Below are 24,677 nucleotides of genomic sequence, written 5' to 3' on the forward strand. Positions count from 1 at the left end.
TTAATACAGTACTAAACGACTAAAATATAACCTATCAAAATAGATATTTTTAAATTTTTAAAATATATTCTAATTTTTAGAATCATTAAAGATGTCCATATAATATCATACTTTATAAATTAATTATATCTTTTTTATATATTTTCATATTTAATTTTTAAAAATCATCTCTCTATATATTAATAATTAATTATATTTCTAAAAAGGCATAGATTAAACCCTTTAAATTCATTTTCTAACTTGTCATATTCGGACCAAATTTACCTTTTTTTAAATAATCAAGTAAAAAAATAAAATATATCATTTTATTTTATCTTCATTTTCTTTTTTTTTATTCTACAATCGTCCCCATTAAAATATTACTTATTACTCCACACCAAAAGTTCTAATTAAAATCTAATATATATATATATATATATATATATATATGAAATGCAATGAGTCTAATTAGTACACCATAAATTCAAAATTTTAAAATGGTAGTATTGCAAAATTAAAAATAAGCAAGCAGCGAATTGTCTATTTTAAACATAAATTTGAAACATTTTTAGACAATGTTAACACATCCTCAAACTAATTTGATTAAATATACAAAACATTTCTTTTGTTTCTGCTGAACATTTATCGCACGCATATATTCTTCTCAAAACTTGAAAACTCTCTTCTTCCTATTGAAGACCATTGGAACCTTCATCATCGCAATTCAGCTTACAAGACAATTCATGTTACTACAACAAAGATCGACATTTTTTGCCAAAGCATGTAGCTATACAACAATATAGTATAAGAGAAAGGATTATTATGTCATTCCCTCTGCCAGCTCTTCCATTCTGTCAACTGGACCAATATCAACTAGAACTAAAGAATGTTAACTATAAACCAACGAACAGCAGTGGCAACCTAATGACAAGAATGCTGATGCACATCCCATCCCTATCGACTTCACTATGACGACCCTAAACATCTATAAAACTGAAGCTTCTTTTTTACAATCTGATGGGTGAATGGAAACAAAGAATGACAAAGAATGGATTTACAGTATTCGAGATCAATAAATATCAACCACTGGAAAGGCACAGTAAAAACCCTAAAGCCTCACTCTAAAAAATGGAAGGCTGGGTTTTGGAGGAGCTCCTCAGCTAGTCTGACCTCCGAGAAATCTTTTGCATGTAAAGAAGTAGACAAGTCATCGATTGAGAAGGGAATGCTGCATCCAATATACACAAAGGATATTGAGTTACTATGAAATATAAGTATTAGGTTCAGGAACTTATTTAAAGAAGACTTCTTTTACCTAGAGTTGTCTTCTAACAAGTACGAACTGCTTTCTGCACTGTTAGAATCTTCTGTCATGAGTACCCGCATGTTTGAAAGAACCTTCAAAATTGCATCAGACTAAACATTCAAGAGCCACTATTTACAGTAACTAAAGATCTAACCTTCAATAAAAAAATAAAAACTCAAAAAATCAAAAATCAAAACTAAGTCTCTGACAGCAGAGATTTGTTTCATTCAATAGTTTTTTTTCATTTTTGGAAAAAAAAAAAAAAAAAAAACAGTTTTGTCTAAATTACACTAGATTGAGAACATAATCTCTGAAGAGGCACTATAAAGGAAAGCATTACTAATAACTGAATACCTCTGAAGAGACACTCTTTGTGTCGTACTTGTCATCCCAGTACTGTTTACAGATTCTATAAAGTTGATGCGCACTAAGTACCTGTATAAGGAAAGAAATTACATTAGACATACCATGATACAAAATCATTCCCACTGCAACAACTAAAAGAACATTTCCACATTGAAAGATATTCCTTTGCTCTTACCGGACACAGATCGTGAACTATCTCATCGTAGGAAATCCTAGACTTCTGGAATATGACCTGAATATGATATAAAACACAACATGAGAAGCATAATGGTTTTGCTCTTCAACAATATTGAAGAGCCAATCTTAGTCTCTTGGACCTTGCTGCTTTTAAATTGGAATTTCAATTCTACCAGTCATGCTTCAGAATGATTTCATCTCAACAAGAAAGATGCAATTGTTTGCTTTTGCATTATATTGGGCCTAGCAGGGCCATCTATGGCCGAAATATCAAATGAAACTGTATTTTAGAGTTTTTGGATTATTTTTAGTATGATAACAGCTGGGACAACAAAGGGCTGCAAATTTCTCACAAGTGGAGGTCATTCTGCATTCTAGAGACACCAAACTTGGATTTAATATTCTGACCATGCATAAGAATGGTCTCTAACCGTATCCAAGGGTGTTTAAAGGCACTTGTGATCCCAACAAGTTTATAGGGCACTTATGATAGTAAAATCAGAAGTAACGTCCTGGAGAAGGCAAATGCAGCATAGCAATAGTGGAAGCAATGATGAAATCATGACTAGTAGATATATAACAGAAACTTCAATCATATTGAAGAACCAAGTTTAGCTTAACTTTGTAGTTTAGATGCAGTAATCTTCTGCATCTCCTGCCAGATAATGTTTGCAAACAGTTCATGATTCCAGAAAGGATTAATTAGTGTACACAACATAAATTTATGTTGTTGCAATTGCAGCACCCAATTTATTATTATTATTATTATTATTGCATTTGCATACACTAACTTCTCATCTATTCAATTATGATCTGACTTGTTAATTTTAGCTAATTGGACTTAAAGTAGAGTTGATATATGGATTTTATCAGTGAACATGCATGCAATATCATCAACTGGGCTTCTACCAATAATTAATCAAGAGTCATTCTTGGGGCGTATTATTTATCAAAATGGAATTTGGATCATGCAGAGTTCAATCAATGTTTCCTGAGAAACTCTACAATAAGCTACCTTTACCTTAACAAATTTGCTAGCAAACTTACAGCATTATTATGATAATGGAAAATGAATTACAACTTCAGAAAGATGCAGTATAATCATGCAATAGTCAGTAGCCTTTTGGATGGAACATTTCATAGTGAGAAACTTCTGAGATTAGATATGAAGGCATCTCTATGTCACTAGTAAAAATTCAGAAGCTTTTCTCAGACTGAATTGAGTCTTCCTACTTTAGCTCAACTTTGCAGTTTAGATGCAGATTATTCCATTATATACAGCTACATAGTTGATATGTTTTCATGATTTCAAGAACACAAAACTTCGAAGGCCTAGACCGGCCAACACTCACAAAGCACTAAAAATCACATTTAAGGATCACGATGTATATAGGGAAAACCATAGTTACTAAGGACAAGAACATATAATTAAATAGAGTGGAAAATTTATATGCTAGACATGGAATTATAAAATGATAAAAAAAGAGGTCAAATTGTAGATTCAAAACTAGAAGAAGAAAATCATGACATCCATTACATCATTTGCCTCAATCTATTACAGTGGCAGTCTTTTGCTTCACAGCAGCACATGTTTCTTACCCAAAAAGTGGATTAACTAAAAGATAATTTACCTAGCAATCATTGGTACTTATGTTGATATAAGAGGTTATATTTTGTCTTTAATAGAAACTATGCTCAGTTTGAAACCAAGATTACATAGTCAACATTTGAATTCAGAACCAAAACATAAACTCTCTAGTGATAGGCCCTTGGAAGTAGTCATAACAACATCATACGTAATGGTGCACTAGATGATACAAGTAACTACATACCAAGAAACCAACAGCCTGTCTTATGTGCTTAAGCTCATCCCAGGATGATCCAGCATACTGCAATAAGCAAAAGTTCAGACTGGATTATCAGAATACAGTAGATAACTCATATTATATTATTACCTCAGATTTTGCTTTTGCACACCACAATTCCAACTCAGCTAAACCAGATTTAACATACTCTCCGCTGTTGAAGGAACAACATTCACGCCGAAGAAGTAAACTGGAACAAGAAAGCAGTTACTGGTGCGTTTGTACTTTGTAGTAAATAATTGATATAACTACAATTAGTTACCTGTTAAATAATTGTACATTTATGTATGAGAAAATTTGTGTATTCATCTTCTGAATGAGAATAGAAGGCACCTGAAAAGAACTAGGGTCATCCTTAAGTTTCAAAGAGGATTTAACAGTTAGTTCCACATCAGATAAGATAGTTTACACAGTTCTCTTGCAACATCTTAAGAAGGTCATCCAAACTCTCAACAATGGTCTTCCAGTGATTACTTTGTCCTTGGTTTCCAAATGAACGCCCAGAGCCACGCAGCATAATTACCCTTGTTGTTCTTGGAGCCTAATTGCAAAATCAAAAAATATCATCAATGATTCAACAATAGATGCAGAGGATTAATAAAAAAAACAGAAACCCTTCACTAGGGAACAGCTTATTAGCAAAACCTAGGGCACCTTGAGATCCAACACAAATGACAGGCAGAACTTAGTTATAATTTACCAGAAACATAATAATATCAACAATGAAATTGACAAAAACATTTAAATTCTAGTGATAATGAACCTTATGAAATGTCAAAACATGTATGGTGTATTTGTTTCATGGAATGGAATTTATAGGGAAAAAATAATTATACCCACGGAATGCAAAAGACCTAAAATAGAATAGGAATATGTATTTATTAGTTTGGTTTAGTTTGTTTCATAGAATGGATTAGATGGTTCATAAATTGATTTCACCACTTTTGTAGTATTTAAGCAATTGAAAATTTTGCTGACCATCAATAACTATTCTGACATCAACAGCCACAACATTTCTAGATTGTAGCAAAAGGTGATTACGCTCACCCCAGGCGCCCCTCACGGCCCGCCCCCAAATTATGTGAAGGGAGATAAATCATGGGGTCGGTTATAAGCTGACCGCCAAGTGGCTAGGGGGCAGGAGAAGTTTTTTCCCCTGACGACACACGTGGAAATTGATCCACGCCCCATTGTAGCAAATTTACCACCCTCTAACCACTTGGGCACCCCGTGGGGACGCACAACATTTCTAGATGACTTATAGTGCGGATTATTTACTGTAGCAAATGTTAGAGGCTATAACTATAGCCACTCATCTATATGCATTACATTTGTTCCTAGAATAAACAAGAAATAGAATAGTTATCCTCCAGGTCAAATGAAATAAGCAAAAATAGAAGTAATTATTCATTAATTTAGTTTATGGAAAACAACAATTTTAACATATTAGAATTAAAATTCCTACGTTTGATATAAGAAAGCTAAGAAGGGTTAAGTGGGATAACAAATCTAAAAGAAGTGGTATTCTAGGTTCATTGTGCAACCAAGCATAGGAATAGCCATTCTGTTAAAAGTCAGGGAGGCAATAGCTATTCCTGCAAAACTAACCAAGCAGTTGCTACATTAGGAACTTAACTTCCGTGCAATTAGAATATACACTATAGATAACAGATGCATAATACCTGTATACACAATGAAAGCAAAGAAGATAAGTCCTTTTTCACGTTGTCTCGAATCATTCCATACATCTTCTCCACAAAAGCTGTTAGCTGTTGCTTGAAAAGCAAGGCAGGGTATTTTGCTTCAACTTGGCGCACAACATCCAGGCCATCCACAGCAATGTTGGTAAAAGATGCCGAAGAACGAAATGACTGATGATGAATAATTTACAATTAGTTCTTATCCAACAAACTACTCCAAAGATAAAGAACAATCTAGACGTCCAAAACAGTCACATAATAAAACAGAGCATCAGTAAACACAGCTGTTATGACATACTTGAGTCATTCTCCCAAATAATGATGTGGGAGCAGGAGGTTTTCGATGTGGATTAGCTCCAGCTGCACCGGGAGGCTTAATGCTTTTTTGCAACAAGAACAATAAACTCGAAGCATTTGATAGCCAATAAGCAAGATGATCATTAGACTCTTCATTCTGCACGACAGATGCTACTAAATTGGCATAACACATACAGACTAATGAACAAAAACCAACAGTTAAAACAAACATATCAAGATTTCATGCAAATAGAAAGTCATTAGATAAAAATCACATATTTAAGCCAAATAAAGTTCACTTTTTCATGAAAATGACCAAATTCCCTAATATCTAAACATATTCTGCATGTTTTAAGAGTGAGAAAAGTGTTCAAATCTAGAAAATTAAGAAAACAATGCATTGGTCTAAAGAGCAAATGGCACAAAAATACCAAGAACAAGTGATAACATATATGAGATGGTAATATAATTGGTATCAAATAAAAAGGCAGAATATCAAAGAGCTAACTTGCCCACCAACGTCAGGTTGTGAAGTAGTTTGACTCTCTATGATTCATATTGGTGACTAATTATAAGAGTGTAAGATTAGTCTTCAGGCACATTTCAAGGAAAGAAATAGAAGTCAGATGCGGTACATGATCCACTAAAGGATTTGGGTTTCAGCTGGGCAAGGTAACTAGTACTTATATACAAGGATTAAACAACCGTTCAGCGCCAGGTAGCACAATCAAAAAATTTTATTTCGCTGGCTAACCGACAGGAGAAAACTTCTGAAGACACAATGTCTCCCAATTGATTCCCGATGGAGATTCCTTCCTAAGACCAGGGACAGAGAGTTCTCATTCCTCAGCAACTCCAGAATGTGATTCCTTCCTCCACATGTGACAAAGTTGACCAACAGAGCGTTCTCATTCCTCAGTAGCACAGAATGTCATTCCACAGAGCAACAAAAGTGGCATATAAAGAGTTCCTCCCTCTGCAAGCAATGACTTCCTTCCTCCCCAATTCTTTCCTCTTAATTCCTTCCTCTATGGCACTGCAAGCAACTTCGAGTCTTCGACTTCACAAATCACATAGTTAGGACATCAGAGGTTAATGACTTCTTGTAGAGGTGCACATGGGTGATGTCACCCATAACCCAGCATGGCTTGCCAAAAGTTGGATCATGTCGTGCAGAGCCTAGATTGGAAAACAGGTCGAGTTGGGTAGCAGTGACTTGACCTGCATGCCAAGCTGGACCGACGTTGGTCTAAGGGTATTTCCAATAGTGTTTCAGATTTGTAATATTCAGCTGAAAAACTTGGTTCATTAAAAAAAATTCAAAATTCAGGTGTAACCAAACCAGAACAAGAGGATAATGGTAAAGTTAGACGCATCTAACTAGAGCACACCAAAAAACTGAACTAATTGATCTATTTTTCCAAACATGGTAAGTAGGATGGTGAATTTACATTATTTTCTTATGGATAATGGTAATGCATACTATAGATCAATCAAGTCTTTACAGCATAATTTTTTTTTTTATATGGGAAACCTGCAATATTAATAGTTATTTGATTTTTTAAAATTATTATCATTATTTTAACAGCAATGGTAGATTACCTCAATCGCAGACCCAATCATCTGGATGAGACGATCAAAAACACTTGTCCTTTCAGCTTCAAAGGATTTCCAGTGAAGAAGACATTTATACATAGTTAATGCAGCTACTTTCGACTAACATATTTCTGCTAGCGCCGGCGATCATCACACTTCCTGGAAGAGATCAAGAGTGGGGAGTTCACGTGAGGTAAAAGCTTTAGATTTAAGGAACATATGACACTCACAAGCTGTCTCTCAGCATGAAATTTGTTCGGCTTAGCATCAGCATTTGCACAGTCCTTGATAGCTGGTGGGGCACTCTAAGGGATAGATTAAGGGATGCTAGTCATTAGTTACATCTCAGTCTGAACACAGATGAGATCATTAAAAAATATATATAAGAAGCATACTTTACCTTAGGATCTGCAACATGATGATTCCCATTCTCCAAACTCTGTCATCAAACACAAATAAGAGTATAAGGAACAGACAAAATGAAAAAAATGTACGAAACAGACCATAATTACATCAAAATTACTACATGATTGGTAGGAGTTGATGGAATTGATAAATGCTCAGACATGCGTTTCACAGGAGAATGCAATAATGTCTGCTGTCGCAGAATTTGGTTCTCAGATTCCATGTTAGAAAGTTTCTCTTTAAACCTGTAATCAAATTGACGGGCACCAAATGAATTTGAGAAACAAAACCAGAAAATGAGACATAACATATATCAGTGAGACAATATTGTTTGCAAAAAAAATGCAAAAGGGTAAAGGTATATTAGAAAGTAGAGGTAAATTATAAAAACCTCTGCACCGAATTGTTCAGTTGAATTATCTTAGTTTCAGCATCCATGGCCTTCTTTAGCCTTTCCTCACTGATTCTACTTGTCTCTTCAAACTTCTTCTCAGTTTCATCAATCTTTGTCTCCAGAGAGCTCAGCAAAGCCTACAAAAATATGAATATGAAGAATGCCTTGTATGATGTATTGATAGTGACTAAATATGAAAGAAGAAAGGGAAGTGAATTTGAAAAAAAATAAAATTGAGAAGACAATTGCATTGAAGAAACAGATCTAGGTAGTTAATAGGGATAGTAGAGAAGCAAAATACCATTAGTGTCAATCTCACCTTAAGCTTCTTATTCTCATCTCTAAGCTTATCCATTTGAACTGTGTCGACAACAGGAACCTCTTTAATAATAGGAGCTACTTCAGCAGCTTTTTTGGCAGCCTCACGTTCCTTAATCAACATAGACTTAGTCTCCTTGCATTGTTGTTGCATATCTTGCAAAGCAGCTTGCAATTTTGCATTCTCCTGGGTCTTAGCTTCCTCAAGATCGGCCTACAAAAAATAAATTGTTAACTATTTCACACGTGTGAGATAAAGCTAATGCAAGAGAAGTACAGGGATTCAACAACTATCCATATTAAAAATTGATAACCCACAGCACTAAAAGAAATGTGCAAATAGTAAGAGACTGAACGAACTTAGATATGGGGGAATTTTTGTGGTTTTCCTTTCCCCTTGTTCAGAGATTCAGTAAAATCAGCTTGAGACAGACAGGACCATATCTTCTGTGACATATGAGTCTTACCCAAAACTGAGTCAAAACACAAGTTGACTTGTACAAGTCAATTTAGATCATAGGATCACACAATACTATGGTTGCACATGAGTTTGACATGACCACCCAACAAAACAGACTCAAGTCTAATTTAGAAATTTACATGAGTTTAATTATATCTGCCAATTAAAACCTCTAATTTAAAAATCTAAAATAAAAATAAATTTTACATTTAAACAAAACGATACCAAAATTTTATTAGACAAAAGATGATTTATTCAGGTAGAATACAAAACTCCACCTGATCCATGCTATGCTTGAATTTTTCTAAGAAAATAGTAATTAATTTTCCATGTAAAACAATGCTCAGAAGTTCTTATTTAATTTTCAGGGAGAAATTTAGTCCTCTAAATGTACCAATAAGATCAATTTAGCTTCAATTGCACTGAGCAACAAGCTTAGAAATGCGATATGTGATTTTAAAACTATTTAGTTTCAATTGCACCAAACAACAAGTTTAACCTCATTGGGTCAATTTTTCCAAGAAATTGCTTGGGTTTCTCTTTTTTGACCCCCAAAAATCATATTGGAACAGCTAACCAGTACCCAAAAAGTTGGTCATAATGGACTATTTATGTGAAGACTTCTAGTTGCACACGAAATGATTTTCAATATACGTCACTGCTTTGAGAAAAGGGGCTTCAAACATGCATTTAAGAAATATATTTACCCCCAAACTGTTTGAATGCTATAAAACATTATCAAGCATACTTTCTTTTATTTCTGGTGGAAATTGAGATACTTTTTGGGTAGTTTTTACCCAAAACACCAAAAGGCCAATTAGGCCATTTTAAATAGCAAAGAAATATCAAAAAAAGGATCATTTTTGTTTGGACAACCATATAGAAAATATTGTTTCTAATAAAGTTAAGTAACAGGGAGCAGTGATGATCTTTACTCTCATGCGCTTTTCCAATTGCAGGCGCCATGTAAGTTCTTCAACTTGCTTTTCCAATTTATTCTTGGCAGCTTGAAGGGCACCAGTTTCTCTAGCTGCCTGGAAAGGAGAGAACGGATATAGTGTTGCATTTGATACTAAGACATATGGCATAAACAACAGATCCATAAGATTGTTCAGCAGTTTAAAATTTAATTTTTTAAAATATAATGACTCAAAAAGGGTATCAATTAAAAAATTATAAACTGTCATCTATCATAATAATTGAAACTCCAAAGCAAAGTAGCTTAGTGTTGCCCATGTCCTTGACAACAATTTATACCCATGTAACTCACAGTAATAATCTGCAAAAAAAGTTTAAAGGAATAAAATTAGTTACCATTTTAAGCTTCCGCAACTCTCTTCTTGCAACCTTCCCTCTCCAAGCACATTGACTAGTGATAACAGCTTTCTTCATCCTTGAGTAATCCAAGCAAGCCAAGTATTTACGGCAATGGGACTGAAAAAATTTGATGGCCTTGAGGATTAACCAGTTTATTATTCTCAAGCTAACAATGCATGTCAAGCTAACAAAAATGCTAGGGAAAAAAGATAGATTAACCTGACCATTACTATTCAGCTAGGTATTGAGAGTTAACCAGCAAAAGTCAAATTTATTGCAAGAGAGCTTCAAGATATATTTGAACTCTTTAAAGTTTTTTTATAGTCAGTGCACAAAAACTAGATGTGTGATATGTACATGCCTAAGAAGCAATCCTTAACATACCTGAATGATAATAGCAGCTTTTGTCTGCCGCCTGAAATGAAGTTCCTCACGAGCAACCATTCCCCTTAAGCCAGTTTGTATGGTAACAACCGAAGACAGTAACATTTTGTAAGCAATCCTTGCAAGATGCATACGGAAAAATGTCTGAATATTAAGTGCAGCAGCTTGTCTACGCATGTTTTCATAAATCTGTCTTGCAAGTTCACCTTCAAAGAACATGAGAACAAAGTGTCTTACATCAGCTAAAAGATTGACAGTTTATGTAGCAGAGATCATTGGTGAGACCCAATTTTTAGTAGATACCTCTGCATATGGCCTGAATCTGTATGACTGAATTCTTAAGCACAATGAAATTTTTACGGGCCAGGTATGACCGGACTTTTCTTTGGATTGTGCCAGCAGATCTTCCCAGTACTTCATTCCTACGAGCATCCAGTTCAGCCATTTGACCAGCTCGAAGAAACACCTTCGATTTTCCAATCTAAACAGTTCAAATTTAGAAGTTAGATGAATCATCAGCAATGGAACTAGCTTGCTTAAACATATCAACTCCCGATTGGACCAAGCTTTTCATCATAATCATAATTTTAATCCCCCAAATGAGGAATTTATTTGCAAATTTTGATGATCAACTATTCTGAATGCCATATAAAATCTCAAGTTATGGAGGCTGATCGAAAAACAAGAGAATATGCATAATAACTCATCAGATCAATTTAGTGTAATTGGAGGACTGGCAAAAATTTACGCATACCACAACATTTTCCCCAGTCTTATTAAGCTCTAATCAAAGTTGTTTAGAGGAATATCCAGCTGTTATAAGACATGCAAGTACTCAGGGCCAATAGAATGAAAAAGGAAGCAACAGATAAGGAGGAAAGATCCAAAGTTCTTGCAACACAGGAGCCCACTCCAGATGGGTTCAAAATAAAAGAAAATAAACAAACACTTTTCAGTCAAAAAGGAACTTAGATAAGATACTTCAGCAAACATAAAAAAGAAAAGTACTTGAGTATAGCAGATAATTTTCTTTAGTAAATATCACCTGGTAAGCTTTGAGACCTGTCTTCTCTAGCAACCTCTTTGCGGCAGTCAACTCATCACAACTGCTAGGCAAAAAATAACGGAAGAGTGTGACATTAAACAAATATAAATATCTTCTCATAAAATAGCACTCAGAAATACAGTACCTTCCATCCAAAACCTCTGGTGAAAGAATGCCAAAACGGTCAATAAATTCACAAAATGCCCGTCTAGTCGGATATCCAGCACAACTTATTCTAATAGCCTCCATCACTCCCTAAACAAAGAAATGATGTAACATCAAGCACAACTGACTCCTACTTGAACAGCTAATTGAAAATCTTACCCCACAGCGGAGCTGCTGAAGAACATTTTGATTCTCAAATATTCCCGGTTTCAAGAGATTGTTGGGTTTAACGCAGCGAATGTAATGTGGCTCAGTGGAACTTAGAGTTTCTAGGAGAGATTGCAGTTGTTGCTGCATAGTCATTGACGATCACATTTATAAAATGACAAATTGATAGCATAGTCATTGCAGTTGTTGAACCATATATATATATATATATATACCAGTTTACCTTAAATCTCGAGCCTATTGATGAAAATTTTGAAGATTTTGATGCATCATCAGAAAGAGGTGGAAATAAACTTGAAGCAAAAGAACATTTAGAGGCACTTAAAAGAGCCTGATGCTCAGCAACCACATAGTCCTTGTTCTTGTCTAAAAACAACTCCGTCTGATATGTAACCTATATGAGGGATACCTACTTAGATCATAATATGATTTACAGGTAATCAATATTGGACATGAATAAAGGTACTCACTTCACCAGCATAGTGACAAATGGTAAAGTCAGACCGAGATAATTTGGGCTTGCTAAAGCGGTTGTGATTTTTAAAAGCCTGGTATAGTTTCTGAGCAAAAGTTTCATGTGTTGATCTAGGCAACATGCTGCACAAAAAACAACAAAAGAAATAACTTAAACATCCTTTCAACCAATTCATAAAAGACCAAAACATTTAGTGTTAGATGCCAGCAATTTACCAAGCCTCATCTAGGAGAGCAATGATTCCACCAGGTTTCTGACAGACAAAAAACCAAAAAAGAAAATTAAGAACCTAAACAAAATATTACGTGGATGATGTGCATCGATATTGATTACCTAACCACTTATCCCAAAAGCTCGAGTTGTTAGGAAAATGACCAATTTATATATTCATATTTGCTAACACATATTGTAACATTAGATGTAGTGTCCACAACCTACCCAACATTCTGACACAGTACAGTCGGCCAAATAAATTGGTGTTAACGTACAATGTCATCTGTTATATTTGCAAATTACTTGTGAGATAAATACATAAACACCAAAAAAATACAACCAATCTCTGTGACCTTTTTTAGTAAATTTTATGTGCATAATAAGCATACTCTTTCGCCATTTTGAAGCCTCCCTTTTACGCATAGGGCATGACATGTCTACTAGAGGGAAGAGGAGAAAGCAAGGAAGATTTTCAGGAAGGAAAGGAGAGAGATTTTCTTTATTTTGTCTACTTGAAACGAGACGAAATAAGGGAAAATGATATAATTAAACATTCCACTAGTCTTTTCAGAACTTTCCACTCCTTTATGCTTCTTCCTGTTTTCCATCAGGTTTTGAATTAAAAGAAAAGTGGGGACAAGAGCTCCAAATTGCACTCGTCCTTCTTTTTTATTTCCTCTTCTACCCAAATTAACAACCAAATGTCAGTTTTCCCTCCTCGTCCCCACCCCCCTCTCCTCCCAGTAAATAGACCTATGAAGTGGAAGAAAGGAAGACTAATCCGTGCTTCACATTTCTTCTTCGAACAACTTTTTTTTGCCTGTTCTCTGCTTTTTAAAATGATACAAAATACTGAGTTTGAATAATAAAATGTATGCAAGGCCAGACTGAAGTCCGCTTTTAGAAGTTGGGAACATAAAACTGGTTTGTAAATGAACTATAAGCTTACGGCTTGTAGACTGAAGCACCTTTATTTGGAACTCACCACAGTTATTAAAGTCATTTTGATTGTTTAATACATGGAATTGAAAACTCTGCTAAGTCCATGGGTTAGGATTGTGACCTAATAAATGTTGGATTCAGTGAGATTGGGCGGTAAGTGTGGTCCGATGACAGGGATCACAGTTCCTGGCACAGACCACATCATTGTGCATAGTTCCATTACCAGCACACATGGGCACCTAGCCCAATGAGTACCTTGGTAAGTCTGTTGAAGAGATGGCAATTATATAGGATGTGTGTGACCAGAGATCTTGAAGAGGAGGATTTTTTTTTTCTCAGAAACAGCTTTTGATGGCCATAGGAAGTGGAGATTGAGATGAGATTTGTTTATTTCTCCACCATTGTTGAGAGAAAAGTCTAGGGATGAGAGTGAGAGCTTCAGTACACAATGAGTGGGCAGCATCTTGTTTGTGTTTCTTCATACTTCGTATTGGCAACAACCTATCTGTACTTCTTTATACTTTTGCTCTCATACTATATAGACTTGAGCTCTCTGTGTTCTTTGCTCTCTCTTTTTTTGTGGTAACTTGTGTTTGCTATTGTATAAGTATTGGAGGTGGCTCTCAACTGTCCACAAGGTATTTAGTTTATTACACCTACCCAAGGAGACAAGGATTCCACTATCATGCAACTTCAGTATAGATATGAGTCATTAGGGGTGTCACAAATGAACTTGACCCAACGACCCAACCCGAGTCAACCCGAAAAAAAAATCAAGTTCGGGTTGACCATTTTCGGATTCGGGTCGGATTCGGGTTGGAGCATTTTCGGGTTGGGTTGGGTCGGGTTCAGGTTGACCCAAATACATGGTTTAGCGAATCTTTTGGGATTAAATAGAATTTTATTTTAAAAATTAATATATTTTTATGTATATTAATATCAATGTTAGTATGAAAATGATAGAGTATTGAGATAAAAGTGAAGAATTATAGGAATAGTCAAAAAAAAAAAATTCGTTGAATCAGGTTTTCCGGTTATCCGGGTCAGGTTCGGGTTGGTCAGGTTCAGGTTTAAAGATTTCAGGTTGAATTCAGATTAGGGTCGAGTTCAAGTTGGGTTTTAAAAAAAATCAACCCGACCCGAACCCGACCCACCCGAATTGACACGCTTATGAGTCATCAATATAGGCATAGGGCTGTAAATGAACCAAGCGTTTGTGAACAAGCTTGGTATTCGGCTTGGTAAGAGCTTGTTTATGTTCGTTCAATATACATAAGATTAATTAAACAAATAAGCTTGAACAGCTCGTTAAGCTAAACAAACAAGCTTGAAATGTTAAGCATAGATTGCATAATTCATATTAACGATGTGGTTCATCAAGGATGTAAATAACGCTCATAACAATGAGTGCAAAATTCATTTCTTATCAGATATGCTAAATAAAATAAAAAAAAACTCTCTATTCAGAGTTTTAAGTTTCTTTGTGATGATTCAGAATATTAGATCTGTCAACAAGAGATAATCAACAGCTATATGAGAGCTTGATAACACATCTAAACGAGACCAAGAGCAAATTGAAAATTTTAGTGATAAGCATCGATAAAAGCTCAAGAATTATAAGGAAAATAGCCCCAAAAAAAAAAGTCGTTCAATCAAGTTTTTGGGTTATCCGAGTGGGGTTTGGGTTGGTCAGGTTCGGGTTTAAAGACTTCAGGTTGAATTCAGATTCGACTTGGGTTTTAAAAAAAATCAACTTGAATCCGACCCACTCGACTTGACTCGCTTGTGAGCCTTATATAGGCATGCTAATTTTGAAATAAAGAGGATGGTTTGAGAAGGCAGGTTTGAGAATCTACCCTATCCAGATCCTACCAGCGGCCTTATAGAAAGTGCATTTCAAAAAGTGGCTAGAGCAATCTCAATACCAACTAGTGACATTAAATGATTAAAGCATAGATTGCATAATCCATATTAAAGATGTTGTTCATCTAGGATGTAAATAGTGGGTATAACAGTGAGTGCAAAATTCACTTGTTATCAGAGATACTACAGAAAACAACAAAAAATTCTCTATTCAGAGTTTTAAGTTTCTTTGTGATGATTCAGAATATTAGATCTGTCAACAAGAGAGAGTCAACAGTTACTCTATATGACAAAAATAACACATCAGAAAAAGAGCAAGAGCAAATGGAAAATTTTAGTGACGAGTCACCAATAACAGCGTTGTGCCTAAAAGATAATACTGCCAATATGGTAGACAACAAACCACACAGAAAAATGATAGAGATACATTTAACACAATTATGTTGGAGGTCGTACAAGTGCACATATGAAAGATGGAGATTTGAGGTGCCTCTCTAGGAGCCTGTTCAGGAGCTAGCCACTGATAATGGTTAAGTAAATTTGATGATGACTTGGTTTGGACTTTGATTACTAATTGGTTGATTTGTTTGATGCTTTTGTGGCGATTACATGGTTGGAAAGAGGAGAAAGAGAACTCTATAGGCATGGCACAATGAAGGCATGCCAAATTGAACCACATGTTTGTGCATGTTGTCTTGTGGCCAAGGTGTAACTGCTTAAAAAACAAAGAAACAAAACTAATCTCGATTTTTGGTGGCTATTGGAAAGAGGCTGTAGAAATTCACCTAGAGAAACATGTTGAAGCTATGATCCAATGACTGCTTGAGGTGAGGTTTTACTTAGTTTAACTCTCAGTATTGATGGATGCATCTAGGGAAGAATGAGAAAGATTTTATGGATGATGTTTGGGCAACAAATTGTGTCAGTGCTTTTTATATACTTTTGCTCTCATATAAACTATACTAAGGTTCTATATGTGGAGTTGTACTACCTTGTTCTTGTCTATTTTATCGTGTTTTTCCGTTTGTGAGGAGGTTGTTTCGATTGCATACAATATGATTGATCTGTTGATTGCCGCAAAAACTGAAAAAAAATCAATAAATGTTTGTGTTGGAAGTGATTCCAAAATTAGGTCGAGGGCTATAAACAAGCCAAGTCGAGCCAAGCTTTGGGGTATTCAAACTTGTTTGATAAGGTAATCAAGTCAAGCCCAGCTGAGCTCAGCCGAGCCTAACATGAAATAAGCCTTTGAAATGATTGTTCAAGCTTGACTTGGTTTATTTTTGATGAGCTTGAGCTTGGCTTGAGCTTGGTTCGTTTTGATATTATCGAACTCTCAATTCAAACTTGTTTAATTGTTTGAAAGTTTTGTTTGTTTGATTGGTTATTGAGCTTGATAATTTAAACTTGTTTGTTTATTTTAAAAGTTTTTTTTTGTTCATTACCATGTTGATAAGAGTTTTATTAATGAACATGGTTCACGAATATTGTTCACGAATATTAATGAGTTGAACCATGGTATGAAGTGTCGTTCCGCGCCACCCGGCACGAACGGTTTTTACCATTCCGCCGGGCGGCCGAAACCGGCACGGGAGGCGTCCCCGTCTCAGCGGCGCCGGAGGAGACGCGGGACGCCTCCGGCGGCGTCCCGCGACGCCTTTGGCACCGAAGGCGTCGTGCGCGACGCGTTCTGTGGCGCCGAAGGCGTCGCCGAAAGCATTCGGCAACCCAGCCGAACGCCGCCCGCGAGATCGCCCGCGATGAGATCGCGAGCGATCTCGCGAACCCAATTTTTTTTTTCTTTTTTAATAATTATTTATTTTATTTAATTAATTTAAACAATTCCTAAGGAGATGTGTGATATTTCAAGAGACTTTTATAAACCCTAATTTAATTATCCTAATAAAATATATAAAAAATATATTTAAAATTAAAATAAATTTAATAAATTTTATTAATTAATATTCTGAAAAAAATAATGTTTTAAATTTCATTTAAAAATTAAAAAAATATAATAATTCTTATTTATATTCTAATATATTTTTTTATTATTTTAAATTTAATTTAAATTTTTTAAAAAAAATTCTAATAAATAATATTTATATTCTGATATATTTTTTTATTTTTTAAAATTTTTAACTTGATATTATTTACTATTTAAAATATATATTATTTAATTAATAATTAATTAAATGAATAAATAGTTAATTTATATAATTATTATTAATATAAAGTAATATCTTGTATTAATTATTATTATTATTATTATTATCATCATCATCATAGATACTACCATTTTAATTTGAATTATTGATATATCAATTCTATTTAAATAAAACTATTTTTAATTATTTTTTCTAACAATATTAAATTAATCAATAATTGAGAACTTATAATAAATCAATATACAACTTATTTTTATATACACTATAAACATATTTATCTTATAATTAATATAGATAAATAAAAAAATACCGAAACTGTATCGGCACGGCACGATATGATACCGAAACCGTATCGTTCCGGTCTGAGACCGAAACCTTGGCACGGGTCGAAATTTTAAATCATGAGTTGAACACATATGTATTCAAGCTTGTTTGTCTAGTTTAACGAATTATTCAAACTTATTATTTAATCGATCTTGTGTGTATTGAATGAACATAAACAAGCTCTTACCAAGCTAAACATCAAACTTGTTCATGAACGTTCAGTTCATTTTCAGTACCAAAATTTGGTGGGCTAGTCTCAATCTATATAGAGATATTTGAGACAATAAATTCAGGCATCTACCTTACTGGTGTTGTTGATCACACATGATCTTTTGATAATATTGATTACAATAAGTGGTGAAAGAGTGACCTCAACTTCATCAATAAACTATTTGGCATTGTTTAAAATTTCATACAGTAGGCAAACGGACGAAATTTGTTATTCCCGTCCGACATCGCGAGCCGTCGTAGGGTCGCCAAGGCGCCGCAATCCCTGACCTCCGTGAGTCACAAAGGGGGGATGGCATCACGATCTTGCATTTTTTTCCTTTTTTTGAAAAAATATATTTATTATTTGTATTTTTAATTATTTTAATATTTAATTTTAAAAAAATAAATTAACATTTTTATATTTAACAAATATCAAAATCACATCGGCACGCCACAATACGCTTCTAAAACCATATTATTCCGATCATAAATTGAAAATCCCATACGAAAAATTTAAACTACGCTCTCTGAATCTATTAAAAATGAAGCCTTCTTCTATTGAGGAGGTTAAGCATCAGACCAAGTATCGAATGTCCAAGTGGCATGATTAAAGTGTTTAAAGGTTTTGGTCACCTCTAGTTTACTGTCTGTAGCTCAGACTTTATTATAACCCCTAATTGCATAACCAATTTTTGTGAGACTTGTTAAATCTCAACATGATTTTGGAACTTGAGAGAAAAACAGAAAGAGCCTAATAAAACAAAAAATGGAGTGCACAATAAAGGTAAATCTAGGCACATTAGTTAACGCATTACAAATTGACTCAGGTAGCTCTTTTAATGTTTCTTATCCATTTGTGTCTTTCCTGTCATTTTGTTTCCCAAACATGAAATAAGGTACTAATAGAATCACCATAACATAAAATTGAGACCCATGGTTAGAAAAAACAAAATCCAAAATAAATACTTATAATTTGTAGATAGAAATTAGTATGGACAAGCGATCAAGGCATACCTTTTCAATAAGGTCGAGTATGTCCTGGTTATCAACAAACTCAATATAACTCCAGCTAATTTCTTCTTTGGTATATTCTTCTTGCTCCATCTTAAAGACATGCTGTAACCAAAGAAACAAAAAAAAAAACACGTGATGGCTACAAAACCTATGACAACTAGGTTTAAATTTTAATCATGCTGGAGTACAAAACACAACGTATACCTGATTGAAGTGCTGCTGCAATTTTTCATTTGTAAGATTGATACAGAACTGCTCAAAACTGTGAAACATATATTAGTGTCTATCTGGCAATTTATCCATGTTAACTAATAAAAAATCTACTGAAAAAATAGTCAAATAGGTCATATAAAAACACAGTTCTTGTTTGAAGAGGAATCCTGAAAAAGGAACACAGTTCTAGGGTAATCTTAAGATGGAGGCCCAACGCACAAGACTATGTCAATGCTGGATCTAGTAAGGTTCAATGCTGAAGGATCTGGCTAACAAATTGGTCTGATGGAAATATATCCAACGAACCAGGAGTTTCACATTGTTTATCCCAGTGTCTGAAATCTTGTCTTGCATCGGGCAGAGCAATTGAAGCATACGCTGGAAAATTATCAAAACCCAACACTGGCCAGCGTAATATCCCGTGTGCGCTTATGCCAATCAACAATTGTGCCACCGTATGTTGTACCTCGCCAATGCTCAGAACACTTTGCTACATTTTGGATTGATTATGAAATGACTCATCTTACTCTAGAAAGTAAACACCAAGAAGATTGTAGGAATAAAAATTATGCAAATTCTTCTTGACACATGTTAAAGTTAAAAAAAAAAGTGTAAAATCAATTTTAATTCACATACCTAATACTCTTACTAAAAGGAAAATATCAAAGTGGAAGAGCATCAAATGAGTAAAAGTCATTTGAATTTATTTTGTTATCCTTTACAATATGTGAAAGCATGCCATGTAGCAACACAGTATAGCAAAAAAATAATAATAATAATGCTATTTGGTATGCAATTGATATAGCCTTATTTATAAAAATAAACTAAGTAAAAGAATGTCAAAGATGTAAGCACATCTAAATTCATCTAGGCACAATTAAATGTGTTGAAGCATGTCGGAAGTCAACACAACAAGAAGCCACCCATTACAGGTGTGACCAAAGCCCCAACAAGGAATGATATTTCAAACCTTAGCCTACCCTACTATAAAATAAGAGCAAATTTTCTCAAATATTAATTGCAAATACAAAACAAAACAAAAAATAAGTCAAGCACCTGTTAGTTTTAAAACTCTCAAAGCCATATATGTCCAGCACCCCAATTAAGGACTTTGAATTAGGGTCTTGACCAATTGAGTTGTTGATCTTGTTTACAAGCCTGCATACAACATATTCAATTCAAATAACTTAACTGCAAGTTTTAGATATTTGTTAAGTCAGATCAAATAAATGAAAAAAAAAAAAAACCATGCAAAGCTAATCACAGAGTGACATTGCAATATACCAATCAAACAGTCTTGAGTAAACAATTTTTGCAAGGGCATCTCTACTTAAAGCTGCAGCTTCTGGGTCCAGGGTTTTTATTATATTCTCATCCCGAGTAACAATAATACGCTTACACAAAGAATCTTCAAGTGCCGTTGCATCACACCTAAAAAATTTTATTTCCTTAAAAAAATCAGATCCAATATGAACTCGTGCTAAAAAACATAATGCTTAACAATTTTTACATAAATAGCTCTGCAGCAGTTCTCAAATGGAACAGTGACTTCTCATCTTTAGGTTGAGAAGAATCTGTTTCCCCTCCATCTACAAACTCAATATTTCCTAGATGAAGAATAGCAGCAACCACACGGAAAATAGCATCCTGAATAAATCAGTATACATAGTAAACAATAAAGTCCAGAAAAAATGAAATATGGAATTTCTTTTGCCTCTCATGTGAGCCAAAACAAACCTGTTCGTCAGAATTGATCCCAATGATATCCATAGCCTTTTTTGTTTCTAGATACTCCTTGGAATCATTCACCCCATCAAGCTCAAAGCAGTTAGATTGGTTAAGATAATGAAACGCCCTTGGATTTTCCAGCTTGTATCTTTGAATGTCCTTGATAACAGAATTTTTAAAATTTAAGAGCAAGTAAAGCAAACTGCTTGTGCGAGCATAATAGTTTTGTGGTTTTTAGTTAAGATGATAACCAAGAACATAGATGAGTATCCAAGAGAGCCATTGTCAAGGATGTTTATGTGAACAGTAAAACACACTTTGCATTTATTAACCCATCAAATGAAATATAATTCAAGATGCAAACTTAAGAAAAAAAACATACACACACAAGACTAGCTAAACAATCATTATCTTTAAAAAATCAACCCCAACCAAGAGCCACCATGACTTAAAAAATATGGTCATCAAAAGAATTATTCTAGAGATTGAAACCTTGCACTGTTTAGTACATAGTAACAGATCAAAGATCTCCACCAGAGTAAGGCATCACTCTGTTGAACAAGTGTAAAAGTTATATACTGGTACAATCAAAACAAAGAGTGCAGGTAAACAACTGCATGATGAAATCACACGTGGCCAAACTCAGTAAAATGCTGCTCGTTACCAGGTCATGTAATAATTATGCATTCATGTACTTAGAAAGATTAAAAACACGACTAATCTCAAGATGCAGGGTATCTATCATTATTGCATCTCTTTGTATCAGGTAGACTAATTGGAGATCAATGATTACCCTATTAGTTACCAATTAGAGGTCAATTATTATCCATGCTAAAATGATCATCCCCCTCTATTCATCACTCAGATGTTTCAAACTATCCTGTTCCTTTTTACAAATATGGTAAAAGGATAAAGCTAGAAACAGTCTGCCAAAATTATCGAACAAAAAATCATATACACACATGCGGGTGCTCTGATTAACGATACCTAAGAAAGGTGGCAGAACCATTTTTCATGCACTTTGGACAATTGTCTATGATTATGCCAAACAAAATTAATCCCGTTTATCACATGGTCCTCCAAAAACGTTCCTATTATTAGGGAATAGAAGAAAATGGAATCCTAGCATCTTGGGTTTGAGAATGTACAAAATATTAGCAATCAATCAATGCCAAAATGCATACTTCTGGTGGTGCTGCACAAAGCATGTAAAAGCAATGATAGTTCCTTTCAGGATCAGATATTTGGCAAACTCGGGATCTTTCAAGAAGGTAAGTCCTAATGGCAGCCCCAGAAATCCTTCCCCTCTCATCAAACTGAATCTCAACAAATTTGCCAAAACGACTGCAGATACAACAATAATAAAAAAATGACATTTGAGCATCAATGAGAAAAGTTTGGCTGAAAAAAAAAGGATATTATGATTGTCAAAAATTTCACTTTTCTGTACCTTGAGTTGTTGTTTCTTACTGTTTTTGCATTTCCAAAGGCTTCAAGAACAGGATTTGACTGTAGGAAATGATAAAAAACAATGTTAGAGGAATTAGAATGAAAAAGGAGAAGTTTGATAAAAACAAACTATGTAACACCAAATGGCATAAGGTTCCTAATCCAAAGTAGCAACGGGACGAAAATAAACCTGGAGCACTTGTTGCTCGACAGTCCTCCCTTCTGATGCAGCTCGACCGCCCATGTAAGCAAGGTAACGCATAATCATCTTTGTGCTTTCAGTTTTACCAGCACCACTTTCCCCGCTTACTAAAATTGATTGGCTTACTCCTTCATTTCTCATCAATCTGCATCAGAAGACACTCGTGATGAAAGCACAATCCATGCACTCACGACTAAGCATAAAGAACAGGAATTACCGAAAAGCAACATCTGCAACAGCAAAAGGATGGGGACTTAATTCACCGAAAGCTGCTCCTTTATATTGTTCCATCATGTGGCTGTCGTACAGGTGATTCAAACGCCGGAAGGGATTGACAGCGATCAATATATTGCCAGTATAAGTCTGTTTACATAATTTTATTAATGAGCTGTTCTAAGCAATTCAAGATCAATAGGAAAAACAACCCGACAATGTGCAACAACTTTGAAATGAAAATGAGAATTTTCACAATGAGGAGACGATGATTATGTACAAATTGTGCACTATGAGGAAGTCATCAGTTTGCTCAACAGAGAATGTCACTTAACCAGTCACATGTAAATAACTACCATTTCAACTTCTATAATATTCACTCACATAAATTTCATTCATGTCATATCTAGATCTCAAGTTTTGCAAAACTCCGGGTTCGTGCAAATAGGCAAGTTTTGTCATGTCGTCTACTCCACAAGGTGAAGCTTCAGGATCCTTAGGGTGAACACTAGAAATATTGGCTGTCACCTGCATTGTAACATGTGATCGTATTAAGGTCACAATTTAAATCATAGAATTCAATACTCTTGAGCGGTCTGTACCAAAACAGATACAGGAAAGAAAAAAAAAAGTTTAAAATATTAAGCAACACAAAGAAAATATGCTACTGAACTATTAAAGTTTCAGAAGCATATTCCATATGATAAAAAAAAACATACGCCAAAATATTATATATAGCAAGACTTCTGCAATGCAAGTTCAAAGAGAGTAAAGCACGCACCATTTTTCCAGAAGTACAACAGATCTTAATCTCATCTCCCTTGGCCTCCAAAACTTCTCCATCTATCCAAGCCTCATCAGGATCCTCGACCCAGACTTGTGATCCTACTACTATGCTGAACTTACTTGCCTGACAGGGTTATTACCGTGTTAACAGTAGTGCAAATGAGCTTATTTCAATCATGCGTGGAGAGAAAGCAGCAAAGATAACCATTGAGTAAAAGATCAATTTTTTTTTACAGCGCTGCTTTGGAACCAATGAATATGTTGCACACATATTATTAGCAAAATATGGTGCACCAAAAAAACAAGATTAGAGGCACTTTTACTGTCCGAAAACCATCTATATGCGAAAAATCATAAACAGTCGGGCTAGAGCTAACCATTACAAAGTCACAAAACAAAAAGATCGTTACCATTATCCCCTACTATGACCGAAAGCCAAGCGTTGCTCCCCGATGCTCCCTCAGAGTTCCTGTCAAACTCTATCAAACATCAAATTAGAAAAAGGTCCCAAGTTTCTGGATCAAAATCCAATGTTCCCTCGGGCTCCACTTCCCCTCTAGTTTTAAAAAAAATGATTTCCTTCTCACCCCTTACCTACCGACACCAGGATCCACCTCCAACTTGCCCTCACGGCCAAGATCGGCTCCCACCAACGACACACTAAGAGCTAGAAAGATCTGGCCTTCTCCCGATGCCCTCCTCCACCTCTTACTCTTCCCCGAAGTAATGTCGATGTACCGAGATCGCTCCGCAGGGGAAGATCGAAGGCGAGGCAGCAACGAGGATAGAATCTCTTCCTGCCGCTGGCTTTAATCGCCGCCCAAGAACCTTCGCGTCTCGCCGACTAGCTGCGTACCTCCGCCCCCATTTTCTTTTCTTCTATTTTCCTTTTTTATATTCAACTCCCTCCGGCTGCCTTCGTTCACATGAACTAGCGA

The 24,677-nt window shown here is 35.0% G+C and overlaps 1 protein-coding gene across 1 annotated transcript; it reads right to left on the reverse strand.

Moving 5' to 3' along the window:
• Positions 1–544: 544 nt before the first annotated feature.
• Positions 545–24,677, reverse strand: LOC122034071 (myosin-6-like). Its single transcript, XM_042593202.1, has 40 exons — positions 24,334–24,677; positions 24,150–24,218; positions 23,735–23,863; positions 23,338–23,481; positions 22,958–23,103; positions 22,729–22,885; positions 22,540–22,598; positions 22,274–22,433; positions 21,099–21,248; positions 20,872–21,008; positions 20,646–20,792; positions 20,418–20,519; positions 19,353–19,410; positions 19,149–19,250; positions 12,633–12,670; positions 12,413–12,539; positions 12,166–12,336; positions 11,934–12,065; positions 11,755–11,864; positions 11,610–11,670; positions 10,868–11,045; positions 10,565–10,770; positions 10,178–10,297; positions 9,799–9,897; positions 8,405–8,617; positions 8,083–8,222; positions 7,813–7,936; positions 7,687–7,725; positions 7,475–7,591; positions 7,293–7,406; positions 5,692–5,847; positions 5,376–5,564; positions 4,103–4,234; positions 3,956–4,026; positions 3,784–3,883; positions 3,661–3,717; positions 1,827–1,883; positions 1,640–1,720; positions 1,295–1,377; positions 545–1,207 (listed from the first exon to the last, which is right to left on the reverse strand). The coding sequence occupies exons 2-40, from the start codon at positions 24,150–24,152 to the stop codon at positions 1,096–1,098; spliced, it is 4,521 nt and encodes a 1,506-aa protein (XP_042449136.1). The 5' UTR covers positions 24,153–24,218; positions 24,334–24,677; the 3' UTR covers positions 545–1,095.

The sequence above is a fragment of the Zingiber officinale genome, chromosome 11B, assembly GCF_018446385.1.
Source record: "Zingiber officinale cultivar Zhangliang chromosome 11B, Zo_v1.1, whole genome shotgun sequence".
In the NCBI taxonomy this organism is placed as follows: domain Eukaryota; kingdom Viridiplantae; phylum Streptophyta; class Magnoliopsida; order Zingiberales; family Zingiberaceae; genus Zingiber; species Zingiber officinale.